At 37.9% G+C, this 18,038-nt stretch overlaps 1 protein-coding gene across 7 annotated transcripts in view; it reads right to left on the bottom strand.

Annotated features, from left to right (window-relative positions):
* NRXN3 (neurexin 3) overlaps positions 1-18,038 on the bottom strand; it is a 908,017-nt gene that overhangs the window by 236,912 nt on the left and 653,067 nt on the right. For all 7 annotated transcript variants that reach the window (XM_058806342.1, XM_058806340.1, XM_058806341.1 and 4 more), the window contains one exon: positions 5,998-6,179. In XM_058806342.1, the coding sequence (XP_058662325.1) occupies positions 5,998-6,179 (182 nt within the window). The remainder of the gene's footprint in view (positions 1-5,997; positions 6,180-18,038) is intronic.

Below are 18,038 nucleotides of genomic sequence, written 5' to 3'. Positions count from 1 at the left end.
TAAGATACTCATAACCTGTTTGTCATGCAATAGCTCAATGCTCGTTGTAGTCTCCCAAGAAATTCCTTGCTGCTAGGGAACAGTGCTGCCACCCCAGTTGTTGCAATGCCAGCACTCTATCTAGCCTACAGGGCTAAGCAGAAACCTCCTCCTCTGTAGCAAGGGGAGGTAGGACACTTCTTAAGGTACTGCAGTATATGGACACATATGTCACATCTTAAATGAGCATTTTCTTGCCAATCCCAATTACCTTAAAATTTAATGCAATCCAAGTTAAAGGTATCCATTAACTAGTTAGCCTGAACTTCAAGAATTGACAAATCACAGTAACAATTGTTTATAAAAGATATATATGATTACGTGAAGGAGGGACTCGAGGAAATCCTCGTACACTAACATTAAATCAAAACAGTTCTTCCAGTCCCTCATTTGGCTCATTTTCCATCTTGCCTAGGAGGTCAGCAGTCAAGGTTTCAAGTCTTCAAACATACATTAATTCCCAGGTGGTACCTATTAAAGATGGTATATTCAGAAGTCTCTGCCAGAGAATTTACTCCTAGTAGAAAGACCCATTCAGACAGTTTTTATATGTTAATAATCACAGGAGACCTGCAGAGCACTCCCTCAGGATGGTTGCTAGATTTGTTGTGGTAAAAAACGTCTGCAGACAGTTTGTTCTTTTAGACCTTCTAAGCATTAAGACAATATAACCTTTTGCTTGAAAGCTCATCCTAATTCTCTCCCCTTACCAGCAAGCAGTCTAGTCACTCTCATTCACTAGCTGTTCACTTCCTCAGCTAAATGTGCTATACAAGATGTTGTCTCCTGCACATAGAAATTTTATAAATAATTTCTTGCCTCAACAAAGCAGCCTTTGTTGCATTTCACCTTTTTCACTGATTGCTTCACTACAAAAGATCTTTGATTGAACATGTGTTCTATACCAATCTGTAAGGGCTCGTAATTCGTATAAATTAAATTAGGAGAAATGTTCACAGTTCTTTGCTGTTTCATGAAGGAAATGAGGCATAATGGGCATTAAACACTTCGGAAATGATAACTGCTTAACCACTTCTGGTATTCTCCAAAGAACTATATCAGACTCAAAAACTTTACACACTGCTTGAAATCCTAGAAAGTAAAAACACTGCTCTGAATAGACATCAATGTAAACACAGTCAAGACATGGTAGATAAAATTATTTATGTTCACAAAAATTAAACTTGAACAAAATTAGGGGTCTATATAAGAATAAAAAAGCTGGTCTAATATGGTGAATCACCCTAAGAAAAAACTGCAACTGTAACATCAGTAAAGGCAGCTAAAAATAAAGCAAAAACACAAGATAGGATATTGAAGCAGATCACTCATTTTTTCATGGTCCATAGTCTCTGCTGATGTACTGCCAGCAAAATAATGCAGGTTAGTCTTAAGAAAACTCTGCTCTACTTTCTTGGATACAAAAATGTAAGCCTGTTAATGCTCAGTCTGTATTCAGGCTAGGAAAGGCTGAAATATCTTGCATCAAAGAGCTTTTGGTTTCAGAAAAGTAAGACACAAACTCCCATTGTATTTTGCCTCAATTTTTTACCTCAGAGTAGCCCTTAAGTTACTCAGTTCATCATATACTCTCTGGTTATAATAAGGACAACCCTGCATCTATCCCTCTCCTGATTCTAAATCATCTGCTTCTTCTATGTCTGCTCAGATGACATGCCACTGCAGTTTGGAAGGCAGACTCCATAAACAGGAGTCAGAATTGGTTCTACAACTGTAAAACCCACAGACTTGGGCCAATCACAGTATAACTGAAAAGAAAATAAATTACTGAAAGTGCAAATTCATTTTCATCCATTTATACTTATTTTCATTTTGCAATGTCATCTCTAACTCAGGGAAAACTTACTTGTTGCTACACATTGCTTTAAATACAATATACTATTAAACTGTTTAAATACAATACACTATTAAAAATCAGAATGGGCTACAGCAGATTCGGTAACCTTCAGTGGTAGTCTAGTTCTAAATGATGGATCCTCCCCTAGCCTGGGTCTACTTAAGCAAAACTCATTCTAAAACCACTAATTTTTTGCCCAAACCTGAATTCCTTCTTGTGGGGAATTCAGAACCTGGAAGAACCTCACAACACCATTCTGAAGATCCAGAGGCTTGATTTACCACACAGTACAAAATGAAAGAAAGCAGACTCAACCAGCAGCACACATGAATTATTTCTGTCTCCACAATTACTGCAAGAATGACACTCATCACCACGTGCAGCTGTTTCTCTCCCCATTTCATCTCTATGTTTTGCATGTGATGAAGCACCAAATATAAGTGTAGTGGTGCCAAGTGAATAAACACACAGATGCATTGAACCCACAACTCAAGACACGCAGTCTTTTAAGTATCCATTGTGGAAGACAATTTCCTGGTATAGGTTTGGACTTGTGCTTTGAATGAACTGTTAGAAAAACAAAAAAATATCCTAAGGAGGGATCTAATGCTCTAGCAACACTCTCATTCCATGTGCTACAGTCTGTTCACACAAACACCTCATGCTTCATATGCAGCATTGATCTGGATGGTATGCCATCCATTTCTGCAGGGCTGCCACCTCATACTTCACTGTAAGTCAGGAGAGAAAAGAGTTTCTCAGAGGCTGTAATTTTTTGTCATATAAAAAAGACATTTTAGTCAATAAATTTCCACAATATCTGAAAGACTCATAATTAAAAAATGAATTGTAACAGAATGGCTGTAAATTAAACAGGTAAATATGCACCATCAAAATAAAATATCTTCAACTTCAAATCTACAAATAGGAGAGATCAATGGACACTCCAGAACATACATGATATTAAAAAAACAGGCTAACTACTAAAAGGTTTCCTTAGAAGAGTATGAGCAAGTTTTACAATCTTTAAAATATAATCAGATCTTGATAGACCATAGCCATTACTATTACTTTTGGATTAGATTTTAGTTTAGTGATGCACATTAGAAAACAAAGATCATCAGGTGGCTTTTGCCATCTGTTATCACCAATAGAACACCCAGGGAAGTCTGAGGAGATCAGCATCCAGTAAATAGCATTCAAAAGAAACTGTGAATAGAATATCTTAAAAGGCTCCCATAAAAGAAGTGTTACCAGGATTTTTTATTAACTCAGGCAAATCCCTGTCACTTTTATTATTACTAATATCATTAAATATAATTGCACCTGAAAAAGTCAAGATGCTAAATATATATAAAATAAATTACATTAGTCTTTTCTCCTTCTCTTGTAATTTGCTTTATGGCCTAAGTAGTTGGGTTTTCAAAGTTTATTTTACTCTCACTTTAATCTGTTTTCATAGCTCTGCTTTTAAGATCTATTTATCCCACATTTCTATTAAAATTTTACCCATGCTGCCTTGTTTCTCTTGACAATTGAAGATGGCCTAATGGGAGATTTTGAAGAAAAGAAGATGGACAAAGGCTTTGATTATCACAGCACAAGCATGTGGTAGTTTTCAGACATTTACTAAAGATCTTGCTCTCATGAAAAGTTCACATGCAATCTAAGAGATCCTAAATGGTCTTGCATTTCAACTGTCATTTCAAGTTGCACCTTTAACTACAGATTCATTTTTTTTCCAAAATAATCCTGATGTAAGCTCACTTCTATTTCTTTGAGCCATAAACCAGAGATAAAGTCTTACAGACATTCAAGAAGTCAATAACCCTGTAAAAGTTCCTCTTCAACTTTCCTATTGCATGTCACAGCATGAGTCTCAGACCACATTCTTTATTTGAACAGTTAGGTAGAGCCAGTTATATATATGATGATCAGTACTGCCATACCCAGAAGAGCACAGCAGCATGCTTTTGCTCCTCATGAATGACTGGCAAATCCTTCTAATCCATCCTGACCACAAAGGAAAAAGAGAAATTAAAGCTGAACTAGTTCTATATTTACTGCTAGTGAACAGCTTCAAGGATAAAATTGGCCAAACTGCACAGAAAGCATTCAACAGAACTTTTAGCAATAATATCAATCACAATTACTAGTTTTTATTTAAATATTTGGAATAATCTGAAACTAGCAGCATGCCATAGAGAGTAACTTGAAAAAACAATATTTAAAGAAGCTGAAAATTTTTCATTACGTTATTTTCCAAAACTGATTGGAAAGAGAAAGCAATGATCTTCTTCTGTTATTTTTTTTTAATGAATGCTTATGTCTCAGGTTTAATTTATTTGTTTCAGTCTAGTAAACAAATTTTTTTATAATTAAAAATAATCAGTCATTAAAATGTTCAATTAAAATGAGGAAAAGGTTTGAGACCAAGATATAGAGAAAAAATATGTGTCTTCATCATTAATGCTGAAAAGAGTAATTGTGCAAGTATTTATTTTAGTGCAGAACTTAAATTTCTTTTGCTGGTACTTGTGACCATTTCTCTTCTTCATTCCACTGACTACTACAAAGAAGAGCCTGACTTTTTTCTTCCCCATAACATCCCATTAGGCATTCAAGAGCAACATGATCCCATCTTAGACTTTTTCTACAGCCTTAACAAATTCATATCTCTGAACCTCTCCTCACATGCAAGAACAGTTTTCCAGTTAATTGATAGCATTTTACATGTTATAATGTAACACCTGAAGAATATACAGACATCAGACACATCAAGTCACATTTGCTTCATTTGAGCCACAGAGTTCCAAGCAATTAGGCTCAGCACTGCTAACTTTTACAGTCTTCTGGGGTTCTTTTTATTTTGTTTTTAAGAAAGGAAGAAAACCTGGCTTTATATGAAAAAAATGCCAGGATTTGATCTCATTTGCATTCCAGCACAAAACAAACAAAAATATTTGGATATATCACAAAAGAGAAAAACCAGAATGAGTGACAGTCTAATGGCTTGAGCCATATCTACCTTGTTACAATGAATCTGAATTTTACAATAGGATTCAAAACAAAAATCACTGAAAATGCTGGCAGTGAGCACCAGAACATTGTTTCTGGTTGTTTCAGAACCACCCTGCAATATATCCAGTGCCTGAACATGATTCTGAATATGGCAAACTCCAGCAGCAGACTGAGGCCCTTCGTCATTCACATTAGGTCTGTTTTGGCCTCTGGCATTCCTTCCTGTTTACTTATATCTTCAAGGTTCCATGAAATGTCAACATATCCCCAGCTCATTCAAAATTTGCAAAGGGCCCAATTGCCCTTCCACTATGAATTAATGCATAATACATTGCAAATAATCTGAACATCAAGTAACATGACCAGCCTCTACCTCTGGTAAACCTCTTAGCTATTTGCCAGATGAAAACAAAGCAGTCTCTTCTCCTCCCAAAGAATCACATAAAGTAACAAACCCTGAGTGTTTCCAGTCCTAGTATTCTCATTTTCTCAAGTAATTCAATATCCTAAAACCCGCTTTGCTCAAGCTCTCACAAAACTCTTTTCTTTTCTTGCAAAGCCATGTTGCGCTAACATAAAATTCTTATTCTTTTGAGCTACCCTGCTAAAGCAAGCATCAGCTTGAGGATCTGTTCAGTTCTCACTTAACTTTTTTCGTGAGGAAAAAACCAACAACCTATCATTGCCTTTTACTCTTTGCCTTCCAAGAAGAGTACTACTTCACCAGAAATTCAGCAGTGTTCAGAACTGTGAATATTAATCAGTAGATTACCACTGATGCAAAATGTTTCTTCACTTTTTGAACAAATCCTACTATTGAATCACATAAGGCTTTTGAGGTTTGTTTGTCTCCTTCCTCCCCAAATACTTTTGGCATCAAGATTTAATTGTCTGTGCATCCCATTCAGCACAGAGAAAACCCTAAAGAACTACTATAGGCAGTTTACTCTGATGAGAATTGAAGACATAGAAAGTACAGAATATGACACACGGTATTTTAGAGTAACAGCTTTCTTCAAACACATATCCAGTTAAGAGAAACCCAGGTGTGGGAGAGGCATGGGCCTGTCTGTACTCACTATGTGCAGCTGCAGGAAATCGCCGAGCCCAGGGGCACTGTCAATCCGGACGAGGATGCCATCCTTCACTGTTGTGCTGAAGCCCACAGCAAGACGGTCTGTCCTCGTGCTTGGTCTGTCATTAGCTGGCCAGGTGTACAGGATGAGACCTCCACTCTTCCCAAAGATATATGTGGCACCAGCTACAAGATACAAAACCAAAGAAAAGTGTATTAGTTAATTAGTTACTTATTTGCCAAGTCTGGTGGTAATCCTACGACTTTCGAGAGGAACAAATTAAGCAAGCACATGCTTTCCTTAGTTATAGGAGGGAAACCAATGTGTCCTGCTGGCCTGGCCTGATGAAGTACACTATTAGTTCCTCAATAAAGCCATACAGCATTCAAGACAAAGCTAAGTGAAGAGTTTATCAAAAATAACCAAGATGGCTTATCAAGAGTGAATGATTTCCTTAGTGCTAATACCCCAGACAAGGCTGGACAGGACACAGCTGTACAGGGGGGAAAACCACAAGCCACTCCTGTTTCAAAATCATGGGATTCAATCTTATAAGACAATTCAAATGAAATATTTCTCATTTCTCCTTTAGGTTGGACTTGCCTTCAGCTAAAGTCTATTCACACATAGTAGGAGACTATACTTTTCTCAACACTTCATGAGATTTTTTGGTATCTAGTCCACGTATTTCCAGCACCATTTGTCTTGTCACAGCTGAGCCTGGGAATTTGTTCCTTGCCCTTGTTTTTAAGGACAACACCAAACTTCTCCCATGCTGAACACTGCCCTCCCACATTCATGAGGGCCATCTGAGCTGAGGAAGGCAGAAATGCAAATGAGGAATTATTATTGCAGACGAGGAAGTTGAGAAGCTGAAGCCTTTGGAGTTCACATTCTGACTTGTACTCAACAGTCTGAGTTAGAAGCAAGATTTTATAACTCAGCAGTTATAAAACTGGCCCCCAAGCTTCTTAAAAAATAGATATCTAAAATTCCTTTCCTGTCCAAATCTACAGGCAGGCCAGGAACAACACTCCTCCATGTTTCAGCCACTCACTGCACCTCATTTTTCTGAGCACTATTACAATGGTTACAAATAGAATAGTAGGCAAAAATAACCAGCTTCGGTTACTGCAACAATGACAAAACATATGTAGAAAGTACAGGCAATTACTGGGTACATTTTCTAATCTGAGTGAAACTACAACTGAGGGTTACAACACGGATCACACAACCCTGTACAGAGAAAAAAGCAGATAGATACAGAAACAGGTAGGATCATAGCATGGTAATTTCTACACTTGCCGACAAAGCTGCAGCTTCACTAAAGCTCTCTATGACCTGAATTCCAAATAAATGCTACATATTAATAGAAATAATTGATACACTTCTCTCTTGCTAAAGAGGCTTCCTCTAGACATCTCAGAACATATTACAAAAACAGACATCAAAAACTCAGCCACCTAAACATGAAATTATTTGTGAGCAGCTGACTCAATGACAGAGTGATAATGAATCATGTTTCCTTCTTCCCTTCCAGGCCTATGCACATCCAATAGAACATGCCCTCAGTAAATTCAGACAAATGTGTCCAAAATCAGGGTCACATAGGAAATTTCAGTCATAATTCTGAACTACCAAGAAAGAATATTCTGGCATTCTGGAACTGTGAACATAAACTATTTCAGTTTGAGAAAGAATAATTTTACAGATTCAGTCTCCTCATTTAGCTTTAAACTCCCGACAGAGGGTGTATGACTACTATGGGATGTGTGGAAAGAGGTTTTGTCTGTTTGTTTGAACACATCCCCAGCTCTATCTGCAACCTTATGGCTAGACAGGTGGACATGACCAGGTAGTGAATTAAAACCCACTTCCCAAAATGACTCTCACTTGAATTTCAAGTTCTCCTCCTTTCCTTTGTACTGGCATCAGGCCTTTCAGCAGCCAAGACAAGCTTGGAGGTGAGTTATTTACTCTTTATGAAGACAGATTACTTTTTTGCCTCTCCAAGAGTCATTTGGCTGCAGGTAGACCATATCAGTCCCCCAATGAGAGCCAATTAGAACCAATTACATTCTCACAGATCTTTCATGGGACTTAACTACTTAACCAGATCTTATTTTCTCCTCACAGAGCATAGATTTTGCCTCTAAGCCTAACCTGACAATATTCAGTACTTTGGTACTATGGTACCAAGGTTCCTAAGGTAAGAATCAGAAACACTAAGAAATAACACAGTATAAATCTGCCTCTGTTGGGTCTTATTCCAGTTTTCTCTGAGATGGTTCTACATAATGCTTCATGAAGAAATGTGGTACTCTGGTTCAGCTGGGAATGTCAACTCAGTTCTGGAGTTCACCTGGTCCACAGGCTGTCCAATTTTACTTCAAATGTGTCAGGGGTTTACTGTGATGGATTTTGCAGTCATATATTCTGGCAAGGCACAGAGTTCTGGAAATAAAGATAATTCAGATGCAACAACCAGAGCAGCACTAGCCTAAACAGACCTGTAAGCAGAAGTCTGATGGCCAGTAGTTTTTCCTTATTTTCCAAGTCAGAAAATATCTGCATAATGAGAGATGGGCCGCTTGCTTTATCTGTGTGTAGGTGAATGTACAAATTTGTTGGATATATCAATGCCCCTTCCTTTCACCAACTTTTTGAAGACAAATAGGATATCCATTGACATTTTTAGAAAGAGATGCACATTAACATTGTGCCAGTATATTTTCTTCCCCAAATTATGAACAAAACAATCATTCCAGTCTGAAAACATAAGGTTCATCAAGTAAAAATGAAAGTATGACAAGAGTTAGTACCACATTGCAATCACATAAAGAGAAAAAATAACAAAAAAAAACCCCAACCATGCAACACAAACACACTTGACTTAACTACTTTTATTTGACTGCAGCAACCATGAGTTTATAGGGTTTGAAAGTTCAAGACAATTGAAAAAAACAAAAACAAAGCAAATTATAACCCTGGACTTCAGGAAAAGAGATTTCAGCTTAACCAGAACTTGACAAGACCTGGACAACTCTATTGGACTGGACTTGCTTTAAGCTGGTGTAAGCTGGCTAGACCAGTTTACCTCCAGCAGTCCCTCCTGACCTTAAATCAATAATTATCCTTTCTTTGTGGTGTTGCAGAGAATTGTAGAATAATTAACTAAAGCATTCTGATTAAAAAAAAAAATCTGGTGAAATGCACATCTCTTCATCTTGATATCTTCTTGTACCTAAACTCTGTTACAGTCCTCTTTATAAGACAAGAATGAATAGTTTTCTTCCAAGATACTTTCTATTCAAGACTGACGAGAGAGCACACTCTTAATGAGCAGCCACTTTATATTTAGTTTTTTCTCACTGTTAAAGGTTTAATTATGTAATTCTTTTAATAAATGCAACACCAACTGTGCCCTAGCAATAGAAAAGTCTGAAGGACTGATTAATTTCTCTGTTTTACAATGTACTGTTCTTATGTTTCACTGCTTCAACTTTATAACACTAAATTCAACCCAAACCATGTAAAAAAAAAGAATAATAATAAAATCAAGGACACAAGCATACAAAATTATTTCCCCAGTCACTTGTGTGAGCAATCTCACTTCTCATAGTGCCCTAGGCCAGATTACTGTACCAACACATAAAAAAAAGGTAAGTATAATATTTTCAGGTACTCTACATGTTGCATTCAGAATTTGGTCAACACCGGGAGCTTAGAGAACTGGAGAAGTACATAGTGAGGAAACACTCCCTACAGATTTAAGCTACTAGGACACCATTACATGTTTAGCATATACAAAGCCTATAAACTCACAAAATTTAGTGCGGCAGACTGGCAGTTGACTTCTCATAGAAATTACATAACTTGTAGCTTATATCAGTGTTTAGAGATCAAAGATGGGTATGTTAAAACACATATGACAATGCAGTCTGCATATCTAGCTTTGGTAAACTATGCATTTGTTAGTTATATTCATAAATAGAGCTGTTAGATTATTCATCTTCAGTCTAAAGGAAATAGTTTGAGGCAAAGACTCCTCATGGAAAACTTCTAACACAAAATTCATAACTAAGATTATCAACCACAGCAAATAAAGCCTACAAGTGAGGCGCTTTAAGAAGTGTTTAGTTTCAGCTGGCACCATCACTTGTCATTTTAATTCATAATTGCCCAAAGACTTCAAAAACCTATTTTAAGGATGAGTTTCTTCAATCAGCATAGTACAACTGCAGCAAAGTAAAAAAGTAAAATAGTAAAGTAAAAGCAGAGTAGTAGAAAACCAGTCTATTGCATCTGCACAAGTTATAACTGCTATGCCCTGCACTCCTGTGAATTTCCCCACATGAAATAATTGATTGCAAATTCTCTATTTGCAGCTACTAAGCCATCAAAAGCCTGATTTTCTCAGCTACAGCACAGCACACACACTCATTTCCCCATGGCCAAGAAAATGTAACATTTGGAAGGTATTACAGTGTTATACACTGAAGGGTTAACTGCAGCAACTCTGCACTGGGAGGTGAACACAAGTTTAACATAGTGCAAATGCTACAGCTCATATTTTTACACCCAAAAAGTATCTTTAAAATGCAAATTATGAAGAACCCAGACCAATTCAAAAGCTGCAATACTTACTTGAGCACCTTTCAGAAATCTGCACCAAGGGTGGATAATCATGAGTGGTATGGAATGCTGGAGGGCATGGGCTACTTTTTGAACGCCTTTTCTGCTTCAGGGATCTGGAAGCTCACACCAGAACTTTTTCAACTATAGGACTCTAATAAAGTGACAGAATATTTGCAAAGATAATAGTGTGGCACCTCCAGAGATAAGCCCTGGAGATATATCCCGTGCCTCACACTACTGCCTAGATGACCACCATGGCTCTTGAAAAGCAAGTCCTGCAGCAGCACAGCACCCTAGAAAGGATTGGGTCTGATAATGGAACTCATTTCAAAAATAGATTTGTAGACACCTGGGCCAGAGAGCACAGAGTGGGTGCATCATACTCCCCACCCTGCACCAGCCTCTGGGAAAACGGAACAGTACAATGGACTGTTAAAAATCACATTGAAATCAGTGGTTGGTGGGACCTTCAAACATTTGGATCTACATTCAGAGAAGGCCACCTGTTCTGTTAACACCTGAAGCTCTACCAGTTGAGCTGGCCCTGGACAATCATAACCTCCACATAGCAGAAAGGGATGAAGCCTCTGTGGTGCTCATCAGAAAGGTGTTAGGACAGTTTGGATTAGTCCTGCATCAAGCAAAGGCAAATCTGTCTGTGGGATTGTTTATTGCTCATGAACTTGGACCTACTGGGTGGATAACGCAGAGGAGCAGGGAATCACAATGTGTACCCCAAGAAAACTTGATTTTTGGGTGAGAACTGTAATGCTAAGTTTCATAATACTGGTGGCTAAAATGATATTCCACTGTGTGCCACAATTACCACAGAGAATGAGAATGGACTGCTTCAGTTACACGAGTTGTGAGCTCCTGATGTAGCTGGACACTAGCCAACAGCACATGAGCCCTCCTGTCCTGGAAGACATCTAGGATGGATGGAATCCACATGGAATATATGAACTCAGACATCTTGAAGGGACCACTATTAACTATGGAAATGAACCTGTGCTTGTGTTTATATATGTACATAGCTGGAAGGCATAGATTTGTGCATGATATAAGTGGTATAGAATATCATACACTAAATTGAGAAATACCATTTCTAAACCATAACAAGTATAGGTATTATTTTACTTGTTAACATTTTTGTAAAGGGAGTGGAAATTTTCTTATATTATATTCTGCTTAGTCCAGTAGCTCAGATGAGTCTCCTAGAGTATTTCATATGCTGGTGTAAAAGTCTTAGAAGTTCATTAATAAACAAACTTCTGCTATTTAACAAGAAGCTATCAGTTCAACTACAGGAAAATTGATGATGGCATGATGATGGCATTTTGCTCTTCTTTCTTGGCAGGAAACAGAATTTTAGGTAATTTTCAAGAAGCAATGTTGTCAAAGGATGAAATCAGTAACACATTGTGCTTGACCACAGGTTACAGGAGCAAATCAAGATCCATTTCACATCAGGAAGGAAACCTTGGTAACACCTGTAATTAGCAGCCCTTTAATCACCAGGCTTCTGAAAGCATAACTAAATAATGGAGACCTGATAGTTTATACAGACATTCAAAAAATGCCACAAAATCTCAATAAGAAAAAATAGAACTTTTTCCAAACTTAAAGAAAAAGTAATGGCGACCTTTATCTCACTGTACCTGGACTAGGCAGCTCATTTACTATTTCCATCACCAGAAAAGGAAGGCAGGTTATAATACTGGCATGAAAGCAAGTGAGATCAGGCATACATCTGCGAAAACTAACTAAGGAGACAAAATTTGCTGCTGCTGGAAGCATCATAATTGGGTCATGTAGTAAAAAAGCAGTTCCAAAAAACATGGCATATAGAGTTATTCCACCCTCATAAGTGAAGATGAACAAAGCAACAAGGAAGAGCTGCTAAGAACAATTTCTGTTGTAATGGAAAACTCTAATAACATAGATTGGAAGTTTTGCCAGAAATCTGATCAGACTGATTTGAGCACTGTCCCCAGAATTAAGGTTGTCAGCCATATGTTTGCAGCTAAAGGAAGACTTCATGTTTGATCACTCTGTTTCTAGTCAGAGGAACAACTGTAGGGTAGCTCCTCAGGTCTTTACTTGGCCAGATAGTTCAGCATATTATTTATTTATGCTTGCTATTCTTGACCAAAACCAATCCATGCTTTGACCACCAGCTCTAAGGGGAAGCAAACAACATGAACCAGAAAAGAGAACCACAACTTTCAAATGACATCTGTTTATTTATTACTTCCTGAGAGTTTAGGATGTCACAATGCAAACAATAAAGCATCAGTGAAACCAGAACACTGCCAAAAGGATGCACATTGGCCGAGTAAAAAATGAAGCTTCTGACAGTTGTTTTTAATACTTAACTCATTCTGACCACATCAAATACACTATGCACATGCTGCACAACTCCAAATTTCCATTAAATTAATTTATTAGGAGTAAAAAGACTTAAAGAATGACAAAAGAATATTTTGAGAACAGTCAAAGAAAGTAAACAGTGTTCATATGCATTAACAGCAATAATGATGAAAATAGGTAGAGTTTTCACCTGGCTTTGCAATATACTCCCAAAGAGCATGAATGATTTAGCTGACTCTTCATTACTTGAAATCACTTGAACTGGGTCAATTCTAGGTGTGCTGAAACATCTATATTGACTAGAGACAACCTAATAGATATTTTCAATTGCCAACTTATGCAAAGTTACTCCTGTGGATCCTGTCTGCTAAAGGCACTGAATTCAGGATAATACAGCTTCTTTGCCTCACAGTTACATTAGACAGCATTTACAGCTACTACTATGAAACAAATTAAGAATTGAGAATAAAAAAAAGACCAAGAGAGAATTGTCCCATTCCTTCTGCTCTTTCATATTTACCAAGGCATCAGTTTTGACAACAGCTATTCTTCCTTCTCCAGTTATAAACTGTCATTTTGTTGCCCTCAATCCTAAACTTCAATTACATTGTTATCCTAATCCCTCTTTTACTCCTCATCTTCCTATCCCTCTATACATCACATCCAATTAAAAAAAAGTAATTAGACAAAAGAATTAATTATATCTCCAGAACCAAAACGAAGCTAGACATCAACCCATCCTCTGCCTTCAAGCACATACAACAATATATTTATGTATGAATCATTTGCAATACCTGGACATCCCAGGGACATCTTGTGAGCTACTGCCACTCAATCAAACACATCAAAAAATGGAAGTCTCATCAAAACTGAGTATCATCAATCAGGACAAAAAGTCTTACTCCACCTAAAGATCCTCTCTGGCATTTGTACATCTCTGTGACTCAGTTGCTGTGCTTTCCACACCCTGAGTTTAAAAGATCTATTGATACAAACACCTGCTTGATTAAAAGAAAGGAGATGAGGGTTAAAAAGGTTACAGAGGATCCAATCACCATCAACATCTGGCTCATTTTGACCATTCCTTCACAGTATCCTTCCTGGGAGAAAGAACTAATCCTTTCTATGATATGACTGCTGAAATATCCTTTTATTTATAAGAGATTTAAATTGTCTAAGAATAAAGAAAACTTAAATCCCTGGAAAATGCAAAGCTTCCAGTGTAATCCTAAAAAAAAGATAAAAAAGAAAAAAAAAGCAAACTTCTGTATTTAGAGTTCTCATGAACTAGCTCTTCTTCCTTTCAGGATGCTCACTCTTCCCTTGACAAACCATCTGAGACTGAAACTGAACACCATATTCATCTCAAAAAAGCAGGCATTGTTTGACATGAAACTGAAATTCCTTCCTCACTTGAAAATATGAAGGAGCTGCTTCTACACAAAAAAGAGGAGGAGCTATAAAAGCTGCAAGACTAACACAAAACAGAAGCAGCAATTCAGATCACGTCTGCTTTCTGTGTTTGTCTTTTTTAATGATAGCAAATTAATACGAGTCACTTTCCTCCCAGTGTGTGTGCATCAGCCAACAATTGGATCAGACAGTATGTTACTTCTTATTAGTTACACTGCATTAAAAAGATTGGAAGAGGAAAAGAAGGAGAGCAATGGAGTGTTCCTAGAACTACTACAAGGTCCAAGATAATTAATGCTTGAAATAGGAATTCTCTAAATCTAGAACACCAGTAAGATTGAGGTTCTTTCCAAATATGAATTTGCCATGGGGCATGTTGGGGATGTTTATCATCTCACAAGAAATTTAGGGATTAGCTCCTGACTAAAACAGACACAAGATGACCACAGGCACACCAGCTTAAACATAAAAGATTGCAACACTTGAAAATATTTCAGAAATACCTTAATTTCCATTTTAACAACACAATTGGTCAGACAAGGATTACTGTCATGTCTTCAGCATTGATCCTAAGTGTATACCCAGGGAAAACTAAGAGTAGGACAAGCCTATTTCCTTTAAGTATGCACTCAGACCATGAGTCTTTTCATCAATTAACACAGCCTCATGTGGTTTGTTTATACAGTAACCCCAAAGAGATCTATTTTTCAAGTACTTATCCAGTCTCTCTTTAAATGCATTTAAAAGTTTTGCATTCACCACAATGTCTTACAAACCCTTCCCAATGACTCACACAAATCTGCCATTGATGTAGCAAGTTAAACATTAGCCAGCTGTGGGCTCTGTCAGCACAGGCAGCCTACAGCATCTTGCGCTCTATTAACAGGACCTGAGGATGTTCGTAGATGAAGTGATTATTCCCCTTTACTCAGTGGTTGTTAAACTGCATCTAGAATAATGCATCTGATTTTGGATTGACAAACTGGAGTGAAGTGCCACAAAGGCAGTTGGGTGGATGAAGTGCCAGCCTTGTGAGGAAATGCCAGCAGATTGGGCCTTTATCAGCTGGGAGATGACACAGCTTCAAGGGGCCCTAAGGGCAGTCTCACAGCACCTGCAAGGAGGTTGGGGAAAGGCCAAAGGTCGGCTCCTCACAGTGGTGCACAGCTAAAGAACAGGATGCAACTGCCATGCTTCAAAGTAAGAGAATCTGGCTCTGCAGCAAGGAGAGAGCTTTCTCCTCACAAGGACAGACATGCAAACAGGTCACCCAAGGCGATTTTAGAGTCTCTGTGTGTGGAGATTTTCAAGATATGACTACCTAAACCCCAAGCAACCTGATCTGACCTCACAGCTGCCCTTGCTCCAAGCAGGGGTTTGGATGGACTAACAACTTCCTGGTCACACTTTCAGTCTGAGTGAAAAAGGATCACCTTTTTCTGTGAAGAATCATCTTTTTCATACTTGCCCTTGATAAATAGATGACATTCTCCCTAGATCTTGTTCTGCAAATAATCTGTCCCTATAACAGTCCAGGGACAGTAATCTGTCCCTATATCTATCCTCTCAGTGTCAACTTTGCCTTGCAGACATATCACACCATCACCCTCAACCTTAAGTAATTTCCTTCAGTAAAGAGACCAGTTATGCCATCAAACTCCGCTCCCACAGCTTTATCCAGCTAGATGACAGTTATCACTAGAAAAAGTCCACAAGGACAATTTCTCCAGGTTTTTTTATTTTTCCTTTCTTTTTTCCCTACACATTACTGAGTATGAAAAATATTTTGCAAAATAAACCACCCCCAAACTCCCCACAGTACTGATAACAAAACTGAAAACAACAGGCTTAAAACCACTATACACTAGAAGAAGAGACAAAAGAAACTACAAACACAACTGAAATATGAAATTTGCTGACTAAAAGTGCCTGGAAAATTGTGACCCCTTGTAGAACAGCAGGATATGTTTACTAGGGTCAAGTTATCCACCATCCACCAAGAGATTCCATTACTTCATTACCTGCAAGTGTGACTAAATTCAGCAAAGGTAGATGGAACCATTTCTTAGTTGCACTCTGCTGCCAAAGGGGATCAGGATTCAATTTCTTATTTCTGGGTATTTCCTGATAAAAGAGCACAGTGAGAGGATGTCCTTGGAGAAGGCCAGAAGGCAGCATGCCAGAGGAGTTGAATACAGAGACTGCTGTTAGCAGGGAGAAGCACAGCAGGATCCATAGCTCACTTGGGGCTTGGAGGAAGAACAGGAATGTTAGTTCTGTACAGTTTAACAGAATCTGAATGGTTACAAAATGGCCTAGATACCCCTCAGGATGGATGACGGCTAAAATGCCATTACTGATCTCAATCCAGTCAACACCCCTCTAGAGAATCTCTTTCTAGTGTTTATCCTTAGCTATATTTTATTTATTCCATTAAAACAAATTAACCCTCACAAAAATTCAAAAACAAAACAAAAAATACAAGCAAAAAAACCCCCAAAACAATGAAAACCAACCAACCCAAAAGAAAAAAAAATCCCCAAGACCCAAAAACCAAACAAAAAACCCACACCAAAACCAAAGCAAAACCAAAATAAAACTGAAAAGACAACTTCTGTTCTCTCAGCTTGAGTCACTTCAGGTTAAGTAGTATAACACCTTGCATGACCAGTCTGTGTGTACAAGACTTCACTTCTTTTAACTGTAGGGAATCCTTCACTCTTCCCTACACACCTGCTCTCATTTCCTTAATCATAGATACCAAAACAGAAAATAGTGTTCAAATTTACTGTCTTCACAGTCATCACTGCAAGAGACCAAACCCAAATTTTCAGTCCTGACAGCTAAAAAATGTTGAGCTGGAAGTATCAGCTACTAGTATTCATTAGAGCCTCAGAAGGTAAGAGTTTTACCAAATCTAATATGCTAAAATTAGCAGCAGAGTTTGGAAAAAGAAGTAAGTTTCCAGGTATCTAACTTTTTGCTGGCTACTAGCATTTTAACAGTATGCTTTTGAAACAAACTTTTTTATCTATCACCACTAGATTTGTTTTAGTTCTCATCAGAGCAGTCTCAGAGAACACAAGTTTGACTCCTTAAAATCTGCAATACAGCTTTTAAGAAGATATTAGTCTATAGTACCAGACTAGAGCTAGTCCAAAGTAACACTTTAAAAGAAAAAAGCCTGCAGTGTAGATCTCAGGTCCTTGGTACTTCATTTCTTTCTAAAAACCAACTCTCATGCTGGCTGTTATTGTAGACACAACCTAGTCTTCAGTGACTAAATGGGGCCTATTTTGGTCCATCAAGGAAAGAAACTCAGAGTTCTGAGCTCTTTGACCTCACCTCAGTTATGACATTGTCCCTCACAAGTACTGGAAGGTCAATGATGCAAACAAATGCATTTGTGGAAGCTCACCATTCCCAAGGCTCTCTAACTTTCCCCAAGGTCACATAGTGGGAATGTAAAAACAAAAAGTATCCAGAGCTATTAATAGGGCATACAAACTATTCTGTAAATGATATGCAGCTTTCCTTGCTATTACCTCTTCTTGCCACCATGAAAGGACATCCACCTCTGGGAGAGATGGCCACAAGTGAACCTCATACAGGCAATCTGTTAA

Source organism: Ammospiza caudacuta, chromosome 6, assembly GCF_027887145.1.
Source record: "Ammospiza caudacuta isolate bAmmCau1 chromosome 6, bAmmCau1.pri, whole genome shotgun sequence".
NCBI classification, from domain to species: Eukaryota; Metazoa; Chordata; class Aves; order Passeriformes; family Passerellidae; genus Ammospiza; species Ammospiza caudacuta.
This window is presented reverse-complemented; position numbering and strand designations above follow the sequence as displayed.